This window comes from Pleurodeles waltl, chromosome 4_2 (assembly GCF_031143425.1).
Source record: "Pleurodeles waltl isolate 20211129_DDA chromosome 4_2, aPleWal1.hap1.20221129, whole genome shotgun sequence".
Classification (NCBI taxonomy): Eukaryota; Metazoa; Chordata; class Amphibia; order Caudata; family Salamandridae; genus Pleurodeles; species Pleurodeles waltl.
This window is the reverse complement of record NC_090443.1, coordinates 957,139,202-957,162,810: the sequence shown is the minus strand read 5'-3', so window position 1 is coordinate 957,162,810 and position 23,609 is coordinate 957,139,202. Positions and strand designations below refer to the sequence as shown.

General features: G+C 42.8%; 1 protein-coding gene across 6 annotated transcripts in view; it reads left to right on the top strand.

Annotated features, from left to right (window-relative positions):
- Positions 1–23,609, top strand: part of MAST2 (microtubule associated serine/threonine kinase 2) — a 1,054,635-nt gene that overhangs the window by 939,497 nt on the left and 91,529 nt on the right. For all 6 annotated transcript variants that reach the window (XM_069232766.1, XM_069232767.1, XM_069232770.1 and 3 more), the window contains 7 exons: positions 6,518–6,576; positions 8,019–8,104; positions 15,872–16,080; positions 16,474–16,612; positions 19,007–19,139; positions 20,199–20,364; positions 23,389–23,490. In XM_069232766.1, coding sequence (XP_069088867.1) covers positions 6,518–6,576; positions 8,019–8,104; positions 15,872–16,080; positions 16,474–16,612; positions 19,007–19,139; positions 20,199–20,364; positions 23,389–23,490 — 894 coding nt within the window. The remainder of the gene's footprint in view (positions 1–6,517; positions 6,577–8,018; positions 8,105–15,871; positions 16,081–16,473; positions 16,613–19,006; positions 19,140–20,198; positions 20,365–23,388; positions 23,491–23,609) is intronic.

Here is a 23,609-nt window from a genome sequence, read left to right as displayed (position 1 = left end):
CCTGACCAAGACCTGGGGGACATATGCTGGAGAGGGAGATGCTCTCTATAGTGACATAAAAATCCACGAGATGGAGGGATGTCCTTGCAGAGTCCTCAGAGTGGAGGGAAGTGTCTCAGTTGAGGCATACTGGGTCCAAAATGCATCTTCAAGAAGTTTGTTAATACTTCTGTGGGTCAACATCTGGCAGTAATATTTCACATATACTGCGATCTGTGCCACTTTTTGTGTCCTGGCTCTTAACTGTAGATGTGTTCTGATTTTGAATGGCCTTAAAATGCAGAAAAGTTTGAACATAAGCAGCCTTGCTCCAGTTTTTCCTGTTGGGCAATCCCTGTAAGCAGAGCTTTGTTGCATACTTATTCCAGAGCAGGAAGAGCCTAGCGGACGATGACCTCACAAGCATACCAAGCTTCACATAGCAGCTCATCTCATTTAATTTCAAAGCACCTTGTGCCTAAATCCCCTGTGCTCTGCTGCCTTAGGAGGGCTGGAAGCTGCAGCAGCCCCCCAGCAATGCATACGATCTTCTCTTTGCTCATGGAGACTCTTGCAACGACTTTCCACTGCTGAAGCAGCCAGCGACTCAAGTTAAATACACTGGGTTCAGTGTAAATATACAGCAGAGCAAGTCGGGCAGATGCATACTCCTTCCCGGCCTTCTGCACCCTGACTCATGAGCTGCCACTGAGACCATGCCGATGTCCTTGCACTCTTCTGCACGCATCTCCATGCATTAGCGCTTTCCTCCCCACACATAGGTGGTGTGTGTCAAGAAATCATCCATCCTGTCCCACAGGCACTTGTTAGAATTCGTTGCTCAAACCCACATTATCAGTTAACTAAGCATGTATTACATAACAAGTACTCCTTTATGTGAAGGGTTTTGTTACGGTTTGGTCCCCTCTCTTGCCAGCCATGATCACCACCTTTCTGTCTTCTGATTTGTCACTTTTGGCCTTAAGTACCACCATGATATTATGCACAGAGTTATTCCTGAAAATGCTTGTTTCTGTCTTTGCATTCATATGGATGACTCTGTGTATGTTATTGGTGCCTCTAAGCGTATCACACAGCATTTTGAAGATTACACCGTTTACCTTTAAAATAAACCAGACCTATTGGCTTTGCTAAGGTTTGCTGTGTCGGCTCTGAACGTCTTTGGGTTTATTGTCAGAACTGACAAAACCACCTGAGGGCCCGGGGTACGAGCACGTTACCGAAGTATGACAGTAGCAGTGCTAAGGGAATACACAACCTTACTACAGTAGCATAGGGGTGAGTAAACTATGGCTTCCTCCTTGCCAGAAAGGTTGTCTTGGGTAGGGTTGAATCTGGCTTGGGGTTATTGGGGAGTGGCCTTGTTAAATGATGTAAGACCCCTATGGATTTTTTTTTTTTTTTACTGTATTGTGTGTGCCCTTTCACCCACATTTCTTGCCATTGTGTAAATCGATGGATATGTGGTCAGCGGGGGTGGGGGAGACCTGTTTCGCAGTGGGTAATATTCATCAGCATCTCCCCCTTCTCAGATCTAATTCACCAAACTCTCTAATTTACTTTCTCAGCTATATTTATTTGATTTCATTTTAATTTCTTGAACCAGGTTTGTGGTAATGATGCGTGACGCTGGCGGGGAATCTCATTCCGTGCAGAAACCCAGAAGCAATGAAGAGCTTGGCAGGGGATTCTGTTTAACTTTCATGTAATATAAATTTATAAATTCATTCCAAATGACTCTTCTGAGAGGAGCCCCACAAAGCTGCTGGAGGATGGCTTTGGCACAGCACTTGTATTCATCCGACAGACCGTATCGCAGTACATCGCTTGTCATTTTCAGAAGTCTTACAGAGCCTGCAAGATTAGTTTTATGTGAGAGTTGGGTCCATGGAGAGCTGCTCATTGAAACTACACTTTGGAGAACTTTAGGAGTCTCATTGAAGAGGCATCCTGAATGATAAAGATTTTCCTCTAGGATGGTGGTGGACCACTTCAAGATGCTTGACCTTGTCTGAAAAGGGGGTTTGGGGGGGAGAGGGGGGAGCTTGAGAAAAGGTTGAAGTATTGTCTTCAACCAAGATGTTGCCTGTGGACACATTGGTAGAGACTGGGCTGTCTAGCTGATTACTTGAATTTTGCAACCTTCGGGTGAAGTCTGCAAGAGAAATTCCAGCTCCTAGGGCTGCATAGGGGAAAGCTTGAGTTAGTATTTTGGGCTTCTTAACATCCAGCACTGCCCTTTGTAGATTTCGAGCGGTCACCAAAGGCCAGATTGTCAAAGAAATATGTGGGTCCTTGCAGACACATCATGCAGCAGACCTTTCCCCATGAAGGCAGTGATTTGGGGTGGACCTGCAATGGCTGCATTTGCCCACCTTTTTCACAAACTTGTTGAGGATTAGAATGATGGACTGTGCTAGTAGATAGACAACCGTGGTTTATCCAATAGATGTCATAGGCCACTTCCTTTTACTTAAAGGGCCTCCCAGTGCAGAGGAACTGCCAAGCCTTCTATCGCTAGCCATCCTCAGCAATAGGCATTATAGAATGTTAGTTTGATTGTCAGCTGGGGTTTTATAGGCCCGGAAGAAAATACAATTACAGTGGCGTAATTCGCATATTTTTAAGAATTCCGCTCTATGTTTCTTAAACAAAAATCCTGAAATTATGCTATTTTGCCTGTTGCGTAATGATGCTGCACATTGCAACAAAATTGAACAGGAAGGCGGGAACAACATGAATGACTAGTACACGAGCATCTGTCCTGTGGAGTACATGTGCTTTATTTTAATGACAAATGTATCCTTGTGTCTAAAATTGACACATGCGCACATTTCTTGTAAAAAAATAGCAATGCATGCTGGATTTGCATTTCGTATAATTTCACATAATTTTGCCGAATTTTCCCACATTTGTGTGAATTTCGCTCACTCTTTTTTTAGATCAGTTGTGACATCATACACTGATGGCTCTTTTAAGAATGCTGTTGTCGGATGACTATCTTTTTTTATTCTTGCTGATGTTCTATAGTTTTGTTTAGAGATGGTTCTACATCATCAAGAAAATTGACTGTACTTTTGTCAGGTGTCGTTTCTGTCTTTTATTGTAAAGATAACCATGTCACGGTGTAGCTTCATTTGCTTCAGTTTTTTATTGATATGGCTAATAGCAAAAAAGCACAAAAGTGTGTTTTGTTTTGACATTGGTTAATGCACATTACTAGGAAAGGAAAACCAACAAGCAGCTGAAGCTAATGAAATGTAAAAATTAAGGTCTGGGAGGAGCCATGTGCTGAATGGATCTTAGACAGACACCCACAATCCCTAAAAAGAGATGCCTGAGTGTGAGTCTAGAGAATTTAGTAAATTAAAAATCTCTCCATTTCCTGTCAAAATTAAAACAGTGAAATCAAGCATTATTCGACTGGGAGTTGTTTTTCCAGCCAAAATATCAAAACTGCCCTCAACCCTCGATTCCCCACTTGGCGCTATTCCCTATGAATGCCATTACACACATGGTCAGTCTGCTGTGAGCCAAATCCCAGTCACATGGAGGGCAGAAACTTTCTTATTAGAGTGCAAGGCTATACGAGTTTGACAACCGCTTTATCAGGGGATATTCTTTCCACAAAGGTTGGACTCTATAGCTTAATAGAAAGGACCCAACAGCTTTCTTGGTGGCCGACATGTAATAGATTTGTTTTGTTTACTCCAGTGCCCTTCCCACTAGTGCATGTGAAATTAACCCGCAAAGTTATCCATCCCCATGACCTGGTAGCTCCTATGTCTACACAGCTTGGCCCAGCCTCTTTCCCCCTGTTTCCCCAAACATTGCAACCACAGGTGGCATTGTTCTTAGAAGTCCATGCAACAGGGAAGAGGCTTATAGAGAACAGATTTTGCATGCTCCTAGTACTGCGAACAGTTCAGAAAACCTGACATACCTGGCTTTCCCTCAGTCTTAAGTATACTGTAGATGGGGACCCATCTGGCAAGTAGAGCAGTGGAAGATGGCATTTCCATCAAATTCCGTTGCATTTTAGCACACCAAAATACTGCTACAAGAAAAATTAGGGTCTTTGTCATGCTTGGTGTCCAAGGGTACAGAGTAGTCAAGCAAAATGTTGATTAAAACCTCCATTGAACCAGATGACTTAAAGGGTTCTTAACAAGCAGACCATCTGAAATCCGAAAAGATTCTACCTAAAGTTTTTTTTTATACCAAGCAGACCATCTGAAATTAAAAGATGCTACTGCTCCTGCCATCGTTACTAGAGGTAGAACTCTCAGTTCATGCCCCTTGAGATGGCAGTCATGGTTGGTGAGAAGGCATTACGTCTTGCTTGAGCTGCTACTGCAGAGAGGGCTCAGCCAGGTGCTGCCTGGGAAGAGAGCATTTGAAATGATGTTAGTATGCCCTGTTTTTTGCTTGTCTCCAATTAAAGAATATCATCCACCCTTCCCAGCTGCCCATGCCTTATTTCCCAACTCCCTCAGAAATACCACTCATTGACACTTTTTTCAACTTTTGCTGAAGAGGTCATTCTCAGCAACGAAAAGAAAAATGTTTTCCATTCATAGTGATGCTATAGTCTTCAAACTGGGCGGGGGGGGGGGGGGCGCACCTTCTAGGTGATGCAGGGGGACACAGAGCTTCCTATTAACAATAATGCTGCTGTCCTCAAACTGGGTCGCCCCCTCTAGATGACGCTGGAGGATGCACTTGGGAACGCGCTGGCTGTGACAAGAGGGGTGAATAAATGTTTCACAGATATTTCACACTGAAAACCAATAGCAATTTGCCAATGCAGTTGGCAAAATGTCTATTATAAAGAAATAATAGATTGCGTGAAATGTTTAATCTCTGGATGTGAGCAAATAAAAGGCAATTACCACAATTATCCAGATTTCTTGGGCATTATGTATCTCTGCTCTCAAATCTTTAACCCTTTCATCTCCTTCACTTTCAATAAACTTTTTTTCTAATTGTGTATACTGGGTTCATTATAATGATAAAACACTAAGAGATTGGTTTTAGCACGTTTCTTCTATGATGACCCCTATCTTCCTCAGTTAAAATGTAAAATGCTCGGTTCACTTAGTGATAAAATCAATTTAAAACCGTTCCTTAAACTCTATGCTAGGTTCGCAAAATAAATGCTAGCTTTATTGAAGGGACTGTACTGGGCCCCTCTACATGACACCAGCATTTAACAATAGACGTGATACCTGTGCAGATACATTTTGCGCATTCTACTCAAGGTAGTCTATACAAGAGGGGCGCCGCATTGACATTTTTAGAGGCGGCTATGGGTAAAGGAACGGCGAGTGAAGTATGGAGAGTACTTTCTCATTTAGTATTCATCTCCAGTCCCTGGTAGGTGGCGAGGGTGACACCGAGGCTGGTGTAGATCTGTTCACCGACATTAATAATTCACATTCCTCGCTCGCCCCGGAGATGTCTGCGCCCACGTGAAGCACATTATAATCGAGGTCTCTGGGCAACGAGTATTCAAATATTCACACGCATTTGTAATCTTCATCTGGACGCTCAGAGTGCTAATAAATGATGCTTGTGCTATGGAAAAATCTTAAAATTAGTCTGATATATAGCTTTGTTTGACAGTGCGTGGAAAAAAAGAGCTAAGCAGCGGTTCTCCTGCGCCAGCCAAACAAACAGTAGTAATGCAAGGAGTTGATGGAGCGGCTACCACGAGCCTCTTCTGTTCCAAACAATTCAGTGGCTGGATGGACAGACACCCAATCTTAAAAACACTGGAATACTAACAGCAGCTTCATAGTTCCTTCCTTGCCACCAGTGGCGTAGCGTGGGTTGTCAGCACCCGGGGCAAGGCAAGTAATTTGCGCCCCCTAGCCCGTGGATTTTAGCACTCGCGAGTGCGAGCGCCCCCCCCCCCCCCCCCCCCCCCCCCCCCAGATGTTGCGCCATGCCACTGCGTCACTTGGGATCTGTAAGCCTCCGAGGCCTCCCCATGGGGTTCCACGGTGTTCCTTGAACCCTGCAATGCTGATAGTAATTAAGTCCAGTTTGCAAACAGAAAAGTAAATTAATGCTTCTGCTTGTAAAGCTGCAGCTAATCAGATATTCGCATATCACAGTAAGGGTGTCATCTGTGCTTCCGGTATTTGGTGTTGCTCACATGTTCTATATTAGATGTTTTTCTTTACCTCGATAAGAAATGTGTTTTTAACCTCAGGATCTCAGTTCGGTTACCCTGAGGTAACTGACATTTCCATTTATCTGATCTCCCTCAAACGCTGATGTCCAAGAATGTTGTGCTTTATTCTTCCTCAGTGTGTGCATTTCCTCCTGCCTTTTTTCTATTTCAAGATCTTGGTGTGGGCCTTGCTGAAGTCCCTTCTGGTTTCTACAATTTTTGCATTATAACATGATCGAATGAGGATAATGTTTGATTGTCAGTGACTGTAGGTTGTCGTATCATGCTGTTGCTAGTCTTCACCCTGGTCTTCACCTCTCGTCTTCTGTTTGTCTGCAGAATTGCACAGCTACGACAGTAGTCACCCCGACACTCCTGAGACTGACGACTCAACAGAGGTAAATAAACTCCCGTTGCTACATTGCCTTGGAGAACTTGAAACCCGGGAGCCTAGCAGGGTCTCGAGGATGGTGCTAGAGTTGGTGGCCAATCCTTGATCATGTGTTGCTGAACAGTAACTTAGAGCAAATAAAACGTTGTCTACCTTCTTGGCATCCGACCCTGTAAAGAGGTGCGCGGCCTGAGGCGATGCTTCCATCATGGGCTGATGCTCGTTTCATAGATTGTGTTGCTCTTGTCTGTTCTGAGACCATTAGTGTTTAAAATCACACACTTAAAACTATCTCCAAATTCACCATAAAAGTGAAAACTGGGCATTAGACGATCCATACAATAACATATATTTTTCACTGAAATGTTTCAAATTTAAATTTTTTGTTTTCTTGACAGCTGATGCTAAGCTGCTCCATAAGGCAGTCCGATTCAGCTAGGAGTCAGGTTTCCTCAGTTAGACAGTAGTTTTCAGCAAGTGTGACTGTTAATGACTGTTTCATTTTTGGGAGATTTCATCGAATTAAGACATTAAGAAGGTAGCCCATGTCTGCAGACGGTCAGCAGTATTCTCTAAATCCCGCAAGAAGCAGCTCTAAGAGGAAACAATTTGATTAATTTGTTCTGAACTAAAAAGTATCATTTGTTTAGCTGTAAACAAAAACTCCTCAAATCTATGACCTTCTGTTAGCTGTCCACCAAGTCACATTGCCATACAGCCGCTCTATGGTGTCAACCCCATAGGTAAACTATCCTCATTGTGCATAGTAGGTTTCTAAGACCACTAGCCAGGCATGCATAACTGAAAGATGAACATCAAAAACTAAATGGAACCAGACAGAGACTACAACACATTTACTCTGTTGGTTGAAGTACTTACTGCAAGTTCCTAAAACTGGTGAAACAGGATTGGCCAGCTTTCCTCAGATGGCTTCCAGATCCAGATATATTTGTTTTACATGCTTGGTGCAACAGTGTCTGCCCATCAGCACTTTGGAATCACTTTGGCTAACAGAGTGCAAACGCTATACTTAAGCTGTACTGTTCTGGTCATTTGCTTTCGGTCTAGAATAGTGAGTTCCTTGTCACGCATGTGCTCATCCCTTCCTGTCTATACAACACCGGCACATCTGCTTCCATGTTTGCATTGTGAAGTCTGAGTTTGATGTAATTGCACAGTGCACTACCTCCCAAACTGTTAGGCTAATTCTCTCTTTAAGGCTATTGGCTTTCCTTTGTAGCTGGTTTAATCCTAAGGATCTGACTGCACTGAACTCTGAATTTTTCATACGTTATTAACTGTTGCAGATGTTTGAGAAAACTTTGCCAGTGATTTGGGTAATATTTCTAAATTAATAAGTGGTTAGTTAGGAAACAGTGTGAAAGCAAATTGGACGTTTTTCATTTCATCACACAGCATTAATGAAGCATTGCATTTCTGTGCCTTCAGAGTCGAGGTGCTTCCGTTCAGCCAAAGAAGGCCCCTTCTGAAGAGGAGTTTGAGAACATAAAGCTGATCAGCAATGGAGCTTATGGGTAAGAAGCGCGGCATTAAACAGCCTGTCTCGCAAACAGTAGTAAAGCCTTCATGTTCACGTATATCGAGCATGGACTAGAACAGGTATACCAGCATGACGAGTGTAAGTACTGCATCTAAGTCACTGGCATGTCCTACCACGTGCCCAGTATCTGCAGCATGCTGAATGCAGACCGCTTTAGTGCTAGAACTGCAGATAACCTGACCGGTCTCTTGTACCAGAATTACAGAGTGAACTGAGAGTCTGTGGCCACAGCCGCCATGAAATACCTGTTATCTTCTCCAGGGCTTTGAGACAGCAGCGTCTCTGGATCACGAAATATAGCTTGGAAAGGGTGTCGGAGCTCCTAGAAGCAGGGCTTGGCTTTACTCGTCATCTAAGATGAGGATTTTTGAGGCACTGGAACGTGGCATGTTTTATGATTTCATGAAGTCCTAAAAGCATATTCTGATGACTAAATTTAATAAAACCCCGTTCTACCTATAATCCATAGACCAGGGCAGACTGGGACAGAAAATAGGACCGGGAACCAAAATAATTGTGGTCCCCATTTACAATGTGAAGTTTAATGTCATGTGGGAAATCAAGCAACTTAGAATTTTCTAATCATTGCTGTCTGAGTTGTCTCTGAGCATTGGAGAGCTGCAGGTGTTTGTGCTTGGAGCGGGTAACTTGCATTTAATGTTATGGAAATGCAGCAATGAAATTCACTTTGTTCTTTCCCTATTAAAAGATAAAAACATTGACACATTATTGCTATTTTACCCACAGAGTGCTATCAGTCCTCTGTTACTTCTTCGATGAGACTATAGCACCACAATGCACCTTCCTCGTTCCCTCAGGTTTAACCCCTTCCTTTTTGCTCCCATTTTCCACTCCCGCTTTCCCACTAAGCACTTTAGATGACTGATATTGGATTACAAAGTATGGGCACTGTTTTTTTAAGAAGGCATATTAATTCTCGAGAGCGTTTTAAGCTTATTCAAACATATGAGCAGCAAATACTGGTGCCCTCGTGGGCACCAAACTGTCCCACCACACCACAAGCAGGCCCCCCCACAAAACTGGCCCATACATTGACCTGTTAGACTCGCGCATCTGACACTACCAGATTGCTCTCTAGGTCAGGCCAACCCTGTCCATTGATGTTTGTATCATTCAGAAAAAGTGCAGTACAGGAATTGAGTCTTACCATTGAGAATGTGCCTTTTGTGCAAATACATACGAATGTGTATGTGCAAGCATGACTGCTGCCATTCATACATTTTGGGTTATTGAGTCTTTTTCACAGATGAATCATAATACCTGGCATATTCACTCTGTTTTTCTTTTTTTAAGCTTGGGTTCACCCGGATATGTAAGTAGTTTGTAACACTGTCTCATGCAAACTGTTCGATACAGAAATTGTGAAGTTCCCTGGAAGGCTGGTGCCACCAGGCCTTTTCTATTGGGGAACGCATATGACTGACTCTGCCTTAACCTCTAAGCCTTTTGGGGAATCAGTCTGGCATAGTATCTCACAACACTGCCCTGGCCTACTGTATACCTCTACATGCATTGTGGAGGTGTGCTTTAGTTACTGGTCTTAATCCGAATTCATTGTGATGCTCGAGCATCAAGTGGTCATTGTTGGCTGGAAGCGGCTTTTAATGCTATACCATAAATCCACAAAGACATTCCACAAGAGGAGTTAAGTTGAGAGACAGATTAATAACCTGCCTTCCCTGTCCTTCAGGGTTTTGGTGGAAAAGTTACGACATACCTTACCATCCTTTGCAGAGTGGTCTGGATAGAGGCAGTAGATACAATTCTGGTGTGGGTCTTCAGAATGTAATCTCTTCTTACAACAGGTTTTAAGGGATCTGAATAGACCGTTTTTTTCTTTGTCAGGCATGGTGACAGGCTTCAGTAGATGTAAGAACTAAAGGTAAAAGCTTTAGAACCCAGGTGAAAAGAGGCAAAATCTTTTGACTATCCAAAAAACAGAGAAATGCTGGGCAGAGCTCTCTGGAGACTTCCTAGCACGACCTGTGGTAGTAAATCCGAGGGACTGGAGATTCTCTCAGGAGGGTTTTAAAGGGTGGTGTCGCCTGATTGGTGGACTCTCAAATTTAGTCCTTTTCTCAAAATGACTCTGATAGAGTACTAAACTGAGAATCATAGGGCCTTTAGGTTTAGGCCTATGTCAATACCACTTTATAAAAGGTACCGGGGACTCCCATCTCGACGACGGGGAATGATTTAAGCATGTCAATCAATGAAAGATTCCAATACTGGAGAACTATAGTTACAGGTAAGTAACTACTTTTCTTCTGAGGAATTCTCTGCTCAGGAGTAATGAAGATTACCAGTAAGCAATCCAAAACATTACCTCTGTTTTCAGAGGAACAGTCTCTATATCAGCCACACTTAAAAAGTACAAAGGCGCCATGACATAGTATGACCTCTGCAATGGAATGTTCTGTGCTTGTTGCAATATAAATCACTTGTGTTAGCATACATTAGCTCAAAAATAAGATTTGATCTCGTCATTTGCATGTATGCTGAACCATACCAGACTTAGAGACATTAAAAAAAGAATGACAACATGAACAAAAAAATCTTACATATGTATTAGACTGCTCTTACTTGTGGCGTAGGCTCTGCTGCATGTTTTCTGTTAAGTTTGTTGTGATCGCAGTCTTTTAATGGCAGCAAGAATAGCAGGTGTTGGACCAGGAGGAGAGCAATGAGTGGAGTTTGACTCTTCATAGCAATGATACATTAATCGCAGTATAACCAGGTCATCGCGGTTTGTGCGCACCGTGCAGCGCTTCAGTGGCATCACTAATGGGACAATTAGGATAAATACTGCGTTTTAAATCTGATAAATATTATCTGTTTTTTCCATATTGTGTTTTTTTTCGTTTGTGGGTACCCTTGGATGAGCACAGATGCCCATGATTTTTAGTTCTAGCCTAGACAGATTTAGTGTCTCGGCAGCCTTGTGCAATTCATAAACAAAAATACATAAATGTACACATACACAGGGGCTTTCAGTCAGCTCTGTTCATCCATTCTTCTTTTAACTTGTCATTGACATTGACTTATGCCTATAATTGCGTTCAGCCTGGGACCCAATGGATTATCCCACTTCATACATTGGCTTCTTTCACATAGCAATTGAAGACATTTTTGCCGGATCACATATGCACAGCCACATAAAATATAGGTCACCTCATTGTCAGGGCCTTTGGACCAATCTCTCCTTTTATTTATTATTTACTGTTATTTTTTTTTGGGGGGGGGAGGTGTTTTTATTTTAACAAGATTAATTTCTATTGCATATAATTGGGGAAAGAAATGCTCTGCCAATGCCAGACTTGTTGGCTTTGCCAATTCTTGTTTGACAAATTTTTACTGTTCCTGTTTTCTACGAAGAGAGCAGGAATATTATTGTGACTGCCCTTTGAAGCTGTAATGAAACTGAAACCATGGAGCTGTATAGATGTGGCTGTCCCTTCCCACATGTACCCCACACGAGTTCCACATATTCACTATTAAAGGCATTACATCTTAATATTGGTCCTAGTTTGGACATTGTTTGGAACTGTGGCATATTGTCGCATAGCTTCAGTAGAAAATTAGGAACTTTTATCTGCCTCTGGAGTTGTTTTTTTGTGCTTTTTCTCTGGAAATTTCTGTTATACATTTTTAAACCATGAGCAAACCGTAGGTTTTGACATTTTCTTGTATTGAAATACATCTATATATTTGCTAAAGAGGTAAAAAGACACATCAGAGCTGTTCGTTAGGTTTTGCCTACTAGACTGCATAGGCTATCTGGTTGTGAAATACTTATTTTGAATGTACAGCGGGCCTACAGTCCACCCTTTGTTTACTTTTGCTCGGCTTTATTATCACTCTTATTGCTTGCTTCTTATTCAGTGGCTTTCCTTGCACCAACATATTCATATTGTGTATTCCCTGGAGCATAGCTTCTTTATCATCCTTTTACTTAACTGATATTCATCCACTGCTCACGTTTAGGAAACTCCTTTTTTAGGTTGAGCATAGCAGCGCACAAGCGCTGCTTTTCTGACGTGATAGTATGTATCTGATCTTTTAACCATGCCCACTGTACGCCCATCACTATCACTCGTTCATGGGCTGTTCGTTCAAAAATCCCTTGCTTTCGTTGGAGACTGCATATTACGTTTGTCCCTTCTTATGGCGGTTTTGTTACCTCCTTGGCCATTGACTCTGTTAAATGGCTAATTGCACTTTTGCCGATATCTTTGACTACGAGCGAACTTCTTTTTCCTTTTCTCTCTCTTCACGCTCATGGCGGCGCGTTGAATCGGCTCGCTTATGTCAACTGTTTTAACTTTTATTTTCAGTTTGTGTGGCAAGAAAAGTCCAGTTAGGAATTTATAATTGTAATAGCTCTACTTCGAGCAAATGCGAGACTAATTGCATTGAAAATGCTTGTTTCTTTTTGTTAAGCACACTATTGGAGTACGTGCATTTTTTATCTACCTCCATCATGTGCTTTTCCCCACCATATCTCCTCTCGATTTTGATCTGATCTGTCCTTCATATGCTTCCCCTGCCAGCCCCCACCTCTCTGTGCTAAATGTTCCTCACTCCTTTGCACTCTTGTCCCCCCCTGCAAAACCACCCCACCTGCATTGCCCTCTCCCTCCTGTGCTTCTCCTCCTGCAAACACCCCATCTTGTGCTCAGTATTGACTTTCTCCATGTGCTACGCTTGTCTTCCACATTCCTCCTTGCTTCCTACCTTGTCTGCTTCCCCTGCTGTCTGTGATGCTCTCTTCATCATTTGCTTCTCCCCCTGTAAGTTCCCCCATTTCAGGGGTCTGTTACTTTCTTCCTCGTGTGCTGCTACCCCCAGAAAGCACATCTCCCTCACATGCTTCCCTCTGCAAACTCCCCTGTGCTCCATGATGCTCTTTCCCTCGTGTGCTTCTCGCCCTGAAAACGTCCCCACACCTCTGTGTTGCTCTCTCCCTAGTGCTTTCCCCCACTCATTCTGCAAACCCAGCCCCGCAAACACCATTGGGAACCCCAATAGTTCCAAACTGCGAGGAGTACTGGCTGTGCTAATGCTTGTTGTTCTATGAAAACACAAGCAGTATCTGTTACATAAGTTAATACAGATTCAGCATTTCATAACGGTGTAACCATACTAAGCTCTCCGAGAACTGTGTATGTGCAGATATAACTAATTCTAAAACGAAGCAGCTTCATTATAACCCTCTCATAGGAGGACATGAGTAATACGATCTGTATATTTCTGCTCTCACTAGGGAGTAATTGAAAGATCTCCAAACACCCATGAAGAAATCACACTGAACATCTCTTATAGCCTTAGAACCCGCCGTAGCGGGCTCTACCGGCTATTAAAGGCCCGCTCCCCGCTTTAAATGCCCGAGCCGAAGGCATTTAACAAGGGAGAGGGACTTTAATAGCCGGTAGAGCCCGCTACGGCGGGTTCTAAGGCTATTAGAACATTCTGCCACTCAGGGCAGAATGTTCTATTAAAAAAAAAAAATGTTCACGGAGCCCGAGGGGATTCGGGCTCCGTGAGGCTTTGTTCACAGCTGTTGCTGTGAACAAAGCGAACATTGGAATGTTGGCGCTGCGGGCTTTTACCGGCCAGTAAAAGCCCGCAGCACTCCATTGTTTTCAATGGAGCCCCCAGCATTCCAATGTTCTAATACATCTTTCACCTCACTTCAGTGTTTGAAGGTGAACAAATGGCGCATATTCTTCCAGTCATTACCCCACCTACTTTCAAATGGTATTTAAGTGAAAACAACACGTGGGATAGATTATTTCAGTGAAACAAGCTTTGCTAGAGTGATATTCCACCTATTAAGGCATTGTATATTCTGTAATTAGCTTACACCGACTAATGCGTGATGAGAGAACACTGTGCATTAATAGTCTTTGACATGAATGTTATACCCTCGCACATCACACTTCCCACCCCAGTACAGTCCTGTGCGGAGGCGCGCACTCACACGTGTACATCGGAGCCTCTGCTTTTCAGTCCCTCACACGTCACTAAACGCTCTCTGAAGCACACGTCACAAGCCAAGGGCACACACAAAACCTATATTCTGTCTGTTCGGCCTTTTCACCCTGCGGCTCTTACATTTTCATAAAGGAGTCCACTGTATAGGGCTGTATGAGCCCTCTCTGCGGTCAGTGCTCCTATCTCACAGCAGCTGTAAGCAGCGGGCTCCTTCGTACGCCACAACCTCGGCCTCTCTCTCCTCCACAAATGGGAACCTCAAAATTGTTCTCAGTTGCAAACTAAGCTGTCCCTGCCAGGGCATTGTGATCGATCACATTGTGTGGTTGTGATGAGATTCGGACCAGACCTATTCTCTGTGTTGTGACATTGTGACTAATCAGTTGCACCTTCCTAGCCATGCACAGGTTGTAGAAATGACTCTCCATACAGCCTAACACACAATTCTGTGCCCTTAGCTACACCGATCCTATAGGCTCAGCCTTTGGACTGCGAATATATTCCACAGAACTAAATTCCCAGGCTAAGGTCTCGGACACAAGAACTTTCCATTGGTAATAAATATTTTACAGAACAAGTTCTCAGACAGTAAATCTATCCTCTTCAGGGTCAGACATTTGACAGTGAAGCAGTTCTTGGGATACACAGATTTGCACAGGCTTGGGTTTCTGACAGGAATGCTATCCATATAGAGGTGGGTGGGGAGTTTTATTGGTTTCTCACAGCAAGGCTAACTTTCTCGTTATGCAGCCGTACAGGCCTTGGATTGTTACATCTAAGATATCTTTCAAATAACTGATCTTTTAAAATATTTAAACCCAGAATAAATGGCATGCTTAGCAATGGTCTTGAAAATGAGCTGGAGAACTCAACTCTGGGATGCAAGCATTCTAAAGCAGTGGTTCCCAACCTTTTGACGTCTGTCAACCCCCACTTTATCAATACTGGAACGCGGGGACCCCGACTGTATTATTATTGGATTCCTGGGACTCTCCACTGACTCATTACTGAAAGCGGGGGACCTAATCTGTTAATATTATTTACATTTCTAAGCAGTCACAGACCCCCTGGAGAGACTTTGCGGACCCCGAGGGGTCCCCGGACCACAGGTTGGGAACCACTGTAATCTAAAGTAGCAGATATTTCCACAATGTAGCTTATTTCCTTTCACAAAATATCAAAAATAAATGTAAGAGAAAAAAATGGGTGTTGACTTTATTTCAGGCATCTGTTATAATTAAGAATGTACATAGAATAAAGCGATCAAACATTTGTGAGAAATCTTGAGTCGAGTTCAGATACACGCAACTCATGTTCCGAATAGCTGTTGCGATGGTTCCCGGGGTGTCTTAAAAAAGAAGGATGCTTTTTCACGTGTTCCTGCATATCTCACATTTACAGATTAGTATATTCTTTGTGCACATTCTTGTCATTGGTTTAATATTATAGTGGCATTCTCCTGGCTCATTGCAGGTGATCATTTCAATACATAATTGTCACTTTTAAACGTTCCAAGTAATAGGAGTGGTAGACCTTTACTTTTCATCAGTTCACTAAGCAACCTCTCTTGGACACAATTGTCTGTCATCAGACAATACTTTAGTACAAAAGCTCTCCCTTGGCCTTTGAATCCTTATGAATAATGGTATCTAGTGAATCACAAATCACCACTTTTGACCTTGCTGATTTGGCATCTGATTGGGCCTTTTTCCCTTTGTCTCCCCAGGGCAGTGTACTTGGTGCGCCATAAGGGCACCCGCCAGCGTTTTGCCATGAAAAAGATCAACAAGCAGAATCTCATTTTGAGGAACCAGATCCAACAGGCCTTTGTCGAGCGAGACATCCTCACTTTCGCCGAGAACCCCTTTGTGGTCAGCATGTTCTGCTCCTTTGAGACAAAGCGCCATCTTTGCATGGTTATGGAGTATGTCGAAGGTATGTGTGCCTAGAGGTCTTCTTAAGAGCCCTTAGCCTGGGAAAATAGCAAGGTGTTGCTTATGGTCTCTTCGTCATGCCATATTTCAGAACCAATTCTTTTTCTAAATGAGAGAATAAGCTGGTAGAAGAGCTCACTGAGCTGAGGCATCCTATGGAAAGACCTAAAGGGGAGAGGTTTCAATCGTAGTGGGGCTTGGTCATCTTATAGAGCCTGGTGAAATAAGTACCATTGAGTTGAATAATAATAACACCTTTTCCTTTTGTTTGTCCCACATTTTCAGGGCTGTATTTTATGTTTACAAGGTTAATATTATGAAGGGTAATGAAATAGCTTTTTGACCTTGAGAATAAGCTTGTCTTCATCATCGGGGTTGTCTGATTTCCTCCTAGGAGGAGACTGTGCTACCCTCTTAAAGAATATTGGAGCCCTTCCTGTTGACATGGCGAGAATGTATTTTGCAGAGACAGTGCTGGCACTGGAATACCTGCACAACTATGGCATTGTCCACAGAGACCTCAAACCAGACAAGTAAGTTTGTACCAGAAATGGCTTCTAACTAGCATTATTGTATTAATTCAGATTGCTAGCATTGTTTCACCTTATTCTCTTAGACTAAAATAATAACTGTATAGCTATTTCAGAAAATTGTGTTTTTGTAATGGCACTGATATTTGCTTTTCTTATTTGGAGCCAAAATGTTTTCCCCATCTTAGATTCAAAGAAGACTTAGACACAGAGGGCCTGATTACAACTCCGTCAGAAAAGTGACGGATATCCCATCTGCTGTATTACAAGTTCCAATATATCCTCTGGCACTTGTAAAACGTCGGGCGGGATATCCGGCACTTTTGTGACGAAGTAGTCTATCTGCCAAGGTCGTAATCAGGCCCATAGTGTGCAGTGACAATTACACTTGTCTTAAAAATAAAATATTTTAAATTGCAAGGAGTGAAAGAGGTAGTTCAAACAGATAAGAAATGTTAACTAAAGGACTACGACCATGCAGTAATTCCTGAATGTCATATTTTGGGATTTCCCATTTTTGGTTTATTGATTTACGTCAATCAATTTTGGAAACCTTTTTCATTGCACTTGATCTCCTTTAGCAAAGGGACTGATGCTGACCAAATATAGATGCTCCTCACTGGTGCCAGTGGTCCCGGAATCGAATTTCTTCCGATCTTCAGCTGGTCTTCAGTTGGTCAACTTTTAAAGTGCTAGCTTTTGTTTAGGTCTCAACTACAAACAGCAGCTTTTAAGAGTCTATTGTCAATTACCTACTGTGCACAATACCAGTACTTACAGATGTCTTTTCTCCCTCGTCTTGTGCTTGTCCCCTTGTTCTGATACCTTGTAACTACCCTGCCCCAACCATACTTTTTGTGTTGCCTCCACTCTGACAAAAGTTTATCAGTTGTTCTGTTCTCCTCATCCTGCTCGGGTTTCTTGTAAATATATGTTTTTTTAACACTCCCAGCTATTCTATTGCTCTTGTCCCCCTTTCTCCATTTCTCCCACTGCTCACCCGTGTTTACTTAGGCGCCCTGTCCACCCCACAAGTCGTGTGTTTTTCATTTTTGTTCCTTTTTTGGGGGGCGGGCCCTGCAGCTGCAATATGCTTCCAGGCACTCCTTAAATTCACTACTCTAAGTTGGGCATCCGTCATCTTGGAACAGTAAATTTACAAGAAAAAATGTCTGCTGCAACATCATGACACACGTGCATGTTTGATGCAGGCACGCATAAATAACATCATGCTGGAGCCACCGTAACATCATAACACTAACCTTTTTTTCTTAAGTATTGGCAAAGCCAAAATGCAAGACCTATTATCTTTGCCAATGCTTGTTTTCTGCAGGTGAAATTCTGTGGACCATGGGGCTTCTGCTGGGCTGAGATTGTTTTTTTTTTATCAGACAATACCTTGCACCATAAGGTGTACCTCTGAGGACAGATGGAGCCTGTTGACCATTCAGTTGCCCAATCTGGCAGGAGGGTGTCAGTCTGTTGGCGTGCTGACTGCATTCCCAATTGGGCCAGTCCTCTTATCCCACAGATTAATGTAGAGTTCGTAGATATATGGAATGTTTACTTCATACTATCTTGTTTAATTATTATTTACACATTTGTCTGTACTGTATGATATAAACGGAGTCAAATAGATGGTGGTAAAGATGATCAGAGTTGCCTGAATCTTGATGGTTCACTTCCAGAATTCTAAGTATTCTTGGTCCATGTTCGAATCAAGATTTATGCTGTGACTAGGATGGCACCAGGGATACACTATCGAGAACTACCAACCCCCAGCATCTACTTTCCACTTATGATATCAGCTATACAGATGCTGTTTATGCTTGTCCCACCAGTAGGTCGCTCCGCCCATCCACCTAAGCAGGACCAGCATTTTTGTTTTATTTTTATTATGAGTCTTGCAAAACTCCCAAACCTGCGCACGGGAGGGGGCCAAAGCACATGTTGGCTGTATGAAAATATTACGATTCTGGAAGCAAATCAAGGCAGTTAAAGTAACTGGGGTGATTTCTACCACCTCGTATAGACCCAGTTTGTACATACATGTGCCCGCACCATGGTGAGGGCTCCAGCTGGACTGTGTGAGCCTTATAACAGACAACAAACCTCTGCTCAGACTTCATGAGTCTTTCTAACAATATGAAGCAGACATCCAGTGACTTCACTGTTACACTTATGTTATGAGGCGGTGTAGGGAGAAGAGTAGAATTCAGATTATTGTACTCGTGATGTTGCTGCTGTGTCAATAAAGGGTTCATGGGCTTCTTTAACAGCAATGCTGTCAGTTCCAGTAGGTGGATCCGGCAATTTGTGTGTTTTCTGGATTTGTACCTGTGTTTTTAAGCTTGTTTAGCTATGCCATTCTGTAAATAGTCCATCTCTCTGTTCCAGCCTGCTGATTACTTCAATGGGTCACATTAAATTGACAGATTTTGGGCTCTCAAAGATTGGACTCATGAGTCTAACTACAAACCTTTATGAGGGACACATCGAGAAAGACACCCGAGAGTTCCTAGATAAACAGGTGAGTGTTGAATTACACACATGCTGGTATGGTATGGTATGGTATGGTTAAAGCCTCTTATCCACAACAAACCATACTCTGAGCTGGGATCAATGTTACATCGACCTGGAACAACAAAAAGTGATGGAAGGAATGCTTGATTTAATCTTACCCACAAGCAGTTATTCCGGACTGTATTCTAGTCCATCTTTATTTTGTGCTCAACGTGCTATTACATGCAGGGACCAATCCTATGCAAATCTGCCTTGCTTGTACTCTATTAGGAACAGCCCAGGCTGAACTGCTAAACCAGGTCTCCACTGAATGGAAATACTAGCAATCCCAAAATGGTTGGTATCAGATTCAGTAGGTCTCATCAGTGTTTTGCAGCCTGAGTCTTTTCTTACTTACTGCATACGTGTAGCACTTTGGGACATCTCACTGAGAAAAATACCATAAAGTGATGGTGCATCCAGAAGGCACATATTGTGCATTTAAGCCACCGGCCTCACAATGTAAACTTGAAGAGGCCTCGGGTCTCAAACCAACACATTGTAAAGGCTCTGTCATGTTCACAAACGAACAAAGAGACAGTAACTTTGACCTGATATTTTCAAATGCCACATATAAGAATTGACCCGCCCCCAGCCTTAATGTGTCTTCTGATGCTGCATAGCTCTGCTGAGCATTGGTTCAATTTCTGAGATACCCCTAAATCTAAAGAGTGGCCTTCACACAAAATAATAAGCCTGTCTGCTTCTCTGAATGATCTGTGGTTCTGTTTTATGCGAATATGGATCATATACCTATTTTGTATTGTGTTTCATAATTGTGATTTTTTTCATGTAACATGTTGTGTGTTATTTTATGAATGCTTCAAAAAGCATCCTAGCTTTTCATAGTAGTTTAGCTGGTGCTTTAATACCATGGGAAGGAATAGATGAAAAAGTAGGTTGTGGACGGGGCCAGGGAGCAAGTGTGGATGATGGTGGAGCCGTTCAGTGCTTTGTGTGTAGCAGGCAATGATCTGGTTTTGCAGTGCTTTGTCTCACTGGAGAGGTCTCTTCCCTTATTTCACAGGTGTGTGGTACTCCAGAGTACATTGCCCCGGAAGTGATCCTCCGACAGGGCTATGGGAAGCCGGTTGACTGGTGGGCCATGGGAATTATTCTGTATGAGTTTTTGGTTGGCTGCGTCCCTTTTTTTGGCGACACTCCAGAGGAGCTGTTTGGACAAGTTATTAGTGGTATGTTATCTTTCACTTTTCTATATGTACAGTGACAAATTCAAATTTCAGCTGTGTGGAAATTGATAGCTTTTCTTCTAAAAATTCTGTAGTTAAATCATCAAGCTCATTTTAAAAGATTTTTTCACTTACTGCGCTGTGAACCCCGCTCTAAGGCCCAACAGAGCACTTGTAGAGGGAGTGATTATTGTAGCATTAAGTGTTGTAGGTAGAAAAGTGTTGTGTATGGACCCCTTACACACAAGTTCCAGGAACCAGGATGTACGGAGGGGTGGGGGCACATTCATTGGGGACGGGGCTAGGCAACACCGTACACAGTCCTTACATCTCATGGTTTGAGTGGGGCAAGAAAGCAGAGGACTGGTGGAATTTAAAACATTCACTCGTAGCATAGAGGCAGCAGGAATATAACTGATGGCTGCTCAGAGTGGTATCTGTGTAAGTTTGAGGCACTTGACCATCACGCGAGCACCATGGGATTCCCTAAACGTTTTCCTGCACCAACTCTAAGGTATTTCTGTGAGGTTAGTTACTTCTCACGCACAACATCTCAGACCTTTCCCTAAAAATAAACTATTTTTAGAATAATGTTCAGAAGTGGCTTAGTAAGACTAGCTAAGTGTGAAACGAGGTAGACGAAGCATGGGTTAAAAATGCCTAGACTGGTACTCTAACACTCTGTTCCGGTCTGACTAATGCTCTTCTGCAGATTAGTAGAACATGGTAGCAATGACCAGCACATAGAAAATTCTAACCTTCTGAAACTCAGCCTTATTCTCTCACCTGTTCCTTAAAATATACTTGGAAGAAAATTGCATCCTGTGGTTGTAAATGGAGCTGTTTAAATCCATTCAGTGTTACTATATCTTGCGGACATTCAGTAAGTAGTATTTTAGCACATTCTAGAATGCCTTTGCAGTAGTATTCATGTGTTACCCTTTTAAACAGCGTTGTTACGAGTATAAGGGATTATTTGTCGTTACTTATTTGATGTATGTTGGTACTTCCATTCTATAGAAACCCTTAAAGAAGGAAAAAATTAGCCGCTAAGCAACCTAAAAACACATACAGGGAGTGCAGAATTATTAGGCAAATGAGTATTTTGACCACATCATCCTCTTTATGCATGTTGTCTTACTCCAAGCTGTATAGGCTCGAAAGCCTACTACCAATTAAGCATGTTAGGTGATGTGCATCTCTGTAATGAGAAGGGGTGTGGTCTAATGACATAAACACCCTATATCAGGTGTGCATAATTATTAGGCAACTTCCTTTCCTTTGGCAAAATGGGTCAAAAGAAGGACTTGACAGGCTCAGAAAAGTCAAAAATAGTGAGATATCTTGCAGAGGGATGCAGCACTCTTAAAATTGCAAAGCTGCTGAAGCGTGATCATCGAACAATCAAGCGTTTCATTCAAAATAGTCAACAGGGTCGCAAGAAGCGTGTGGAAAAACCAAGGTGCAAAATAACTGCCCATGAACTGAGAAAAGTCAAGCGTGCAGCTGCCACGATGCCACTTGCCACCAGTTTGGCCATATTTCAGAGCTGCAACATCACTGGAGTGCCCAAAAGCACAAGGTGTGCAATACTCAGAGACATGGCCAAGGTAAGAAAGGCTGAAAGACGACCACCACTGAACAAGACACACAAGCTGAAACGTCAAGACTGGGCCAAGAAATATCTCAAGACTGATTTTTCTAAGGTTTTATGGACTGATGAAATGAGAGTGAGTCTTGATGGGCCAGATGGATGGGCCCGTGGCTGGATTGGTAAAGGGCAGAGAGCTCCAGTCCGACTCAGACGCCAGCAAGGTGGAGGTGGAGTACTGGTTTGGGCTGGTATCATCAAAGATGAGCTTGTGGGGCCTTTTCGGGTTGAGGATGGAGTCAAGCTCAACTCCCAGTCCTACTGCCAGTTCCTGGAAGACACCTTCTTCAAGCAGTGGTACAGGAAGAAGTCTGCATCCTTCAAGAAAAACATGATTTTCATGCAGGACAATGCTCCATCACACGCGTCCAAGTACTCCACAGCGTGGCTGGCAAGAAAGGGTATAAAAGAAGGAAATCTAATGACATGGCCTCCTTGTTCACCTGATCTGAACCCCATTGAGAACCTGTGGTCCATCATCAAATGTGAGATTTACAAGGAGGGAAAACAGTACACCTCTCTGAACAGTGTCTGGGAGGCTGTGGTTGCTGCTGCACGCAATGTTGATGGTGAACAGATCAAAGCACTGACAGAATCCATGGATGGCAGGCTTTTGAGTGTCCTTGCAAAGAAAGGTGGCTATATTGGTCACTGATTTGTTTTTGTTTTGTTTTTGAATGTCAGAAATGTATATTTGTGAATGTTGAGATGTTATATTGGTTTCACTGGTAATAATAAATAATTGAAATGGGTATATATTTTTTTTTTGTTAAGTTGCCTAATAATTATGCACAGTAATAGTCACCTGCACACACAGATATCCCCCTAACATAGCTAAAACTAAAAACAAACTAAAAACTACTTCCAAAAATATTCAGCTTTGATATTAATGAGTTTTTTGGGTTCATTGAGAACATGGTTGTTGTTCAATAATAAAATTAATCCTCAAAAATACAACTTGCCTAATAATTCTGCACTCCATGTATGTTTTTTTCCATATGGGCACATGGGTTGGCGTTCTAACAAGAAGTGTTATGGACATGTCTGAAATAATGAAGTTGCCTCCACCAGCACTTTGTCGTCCTGATGCCGTTTTTTCCCATGTCAGGTGCATGCTACACATGGGTTTCACTACTACTTGCATGATGCGGGAGGCGTAGCTTCTTGACATTAATAACAGTCTTAACATGGTTTTGGGAGCAGAGAGCAGGAAATGGGTGGATTCAGACATTTACCAACTCGGCTGTTTAGGCACAACCACTCTTCTTGTCATGATGCTCACCAGCTTTCCTTTAGACCTCGGAACCCACCACTAATAGTGTTGAATTCCGTTTGCCTGCGGTTCTTTAACAATTGTCTTTTTTTCATCCCTTCAGATGAAATTGCCTGGCCTGAGGGTGATGAAGCTTTACCTCCAGATTCCCAGGACCTAATATACAAGCTCCTCCGCCAGAACCCCCTAGAGAGGCTGGGCACAGGTATGGAGACCTAAGACTTATTCATAAGTGCACCTGCCTTGCGCGCTTTCAGACTCCGCAGACAGGCAGGTTCACGCGAGTAAAGACAGTTTCGGTGTTGAGTGTGATTCTGAAGCAGG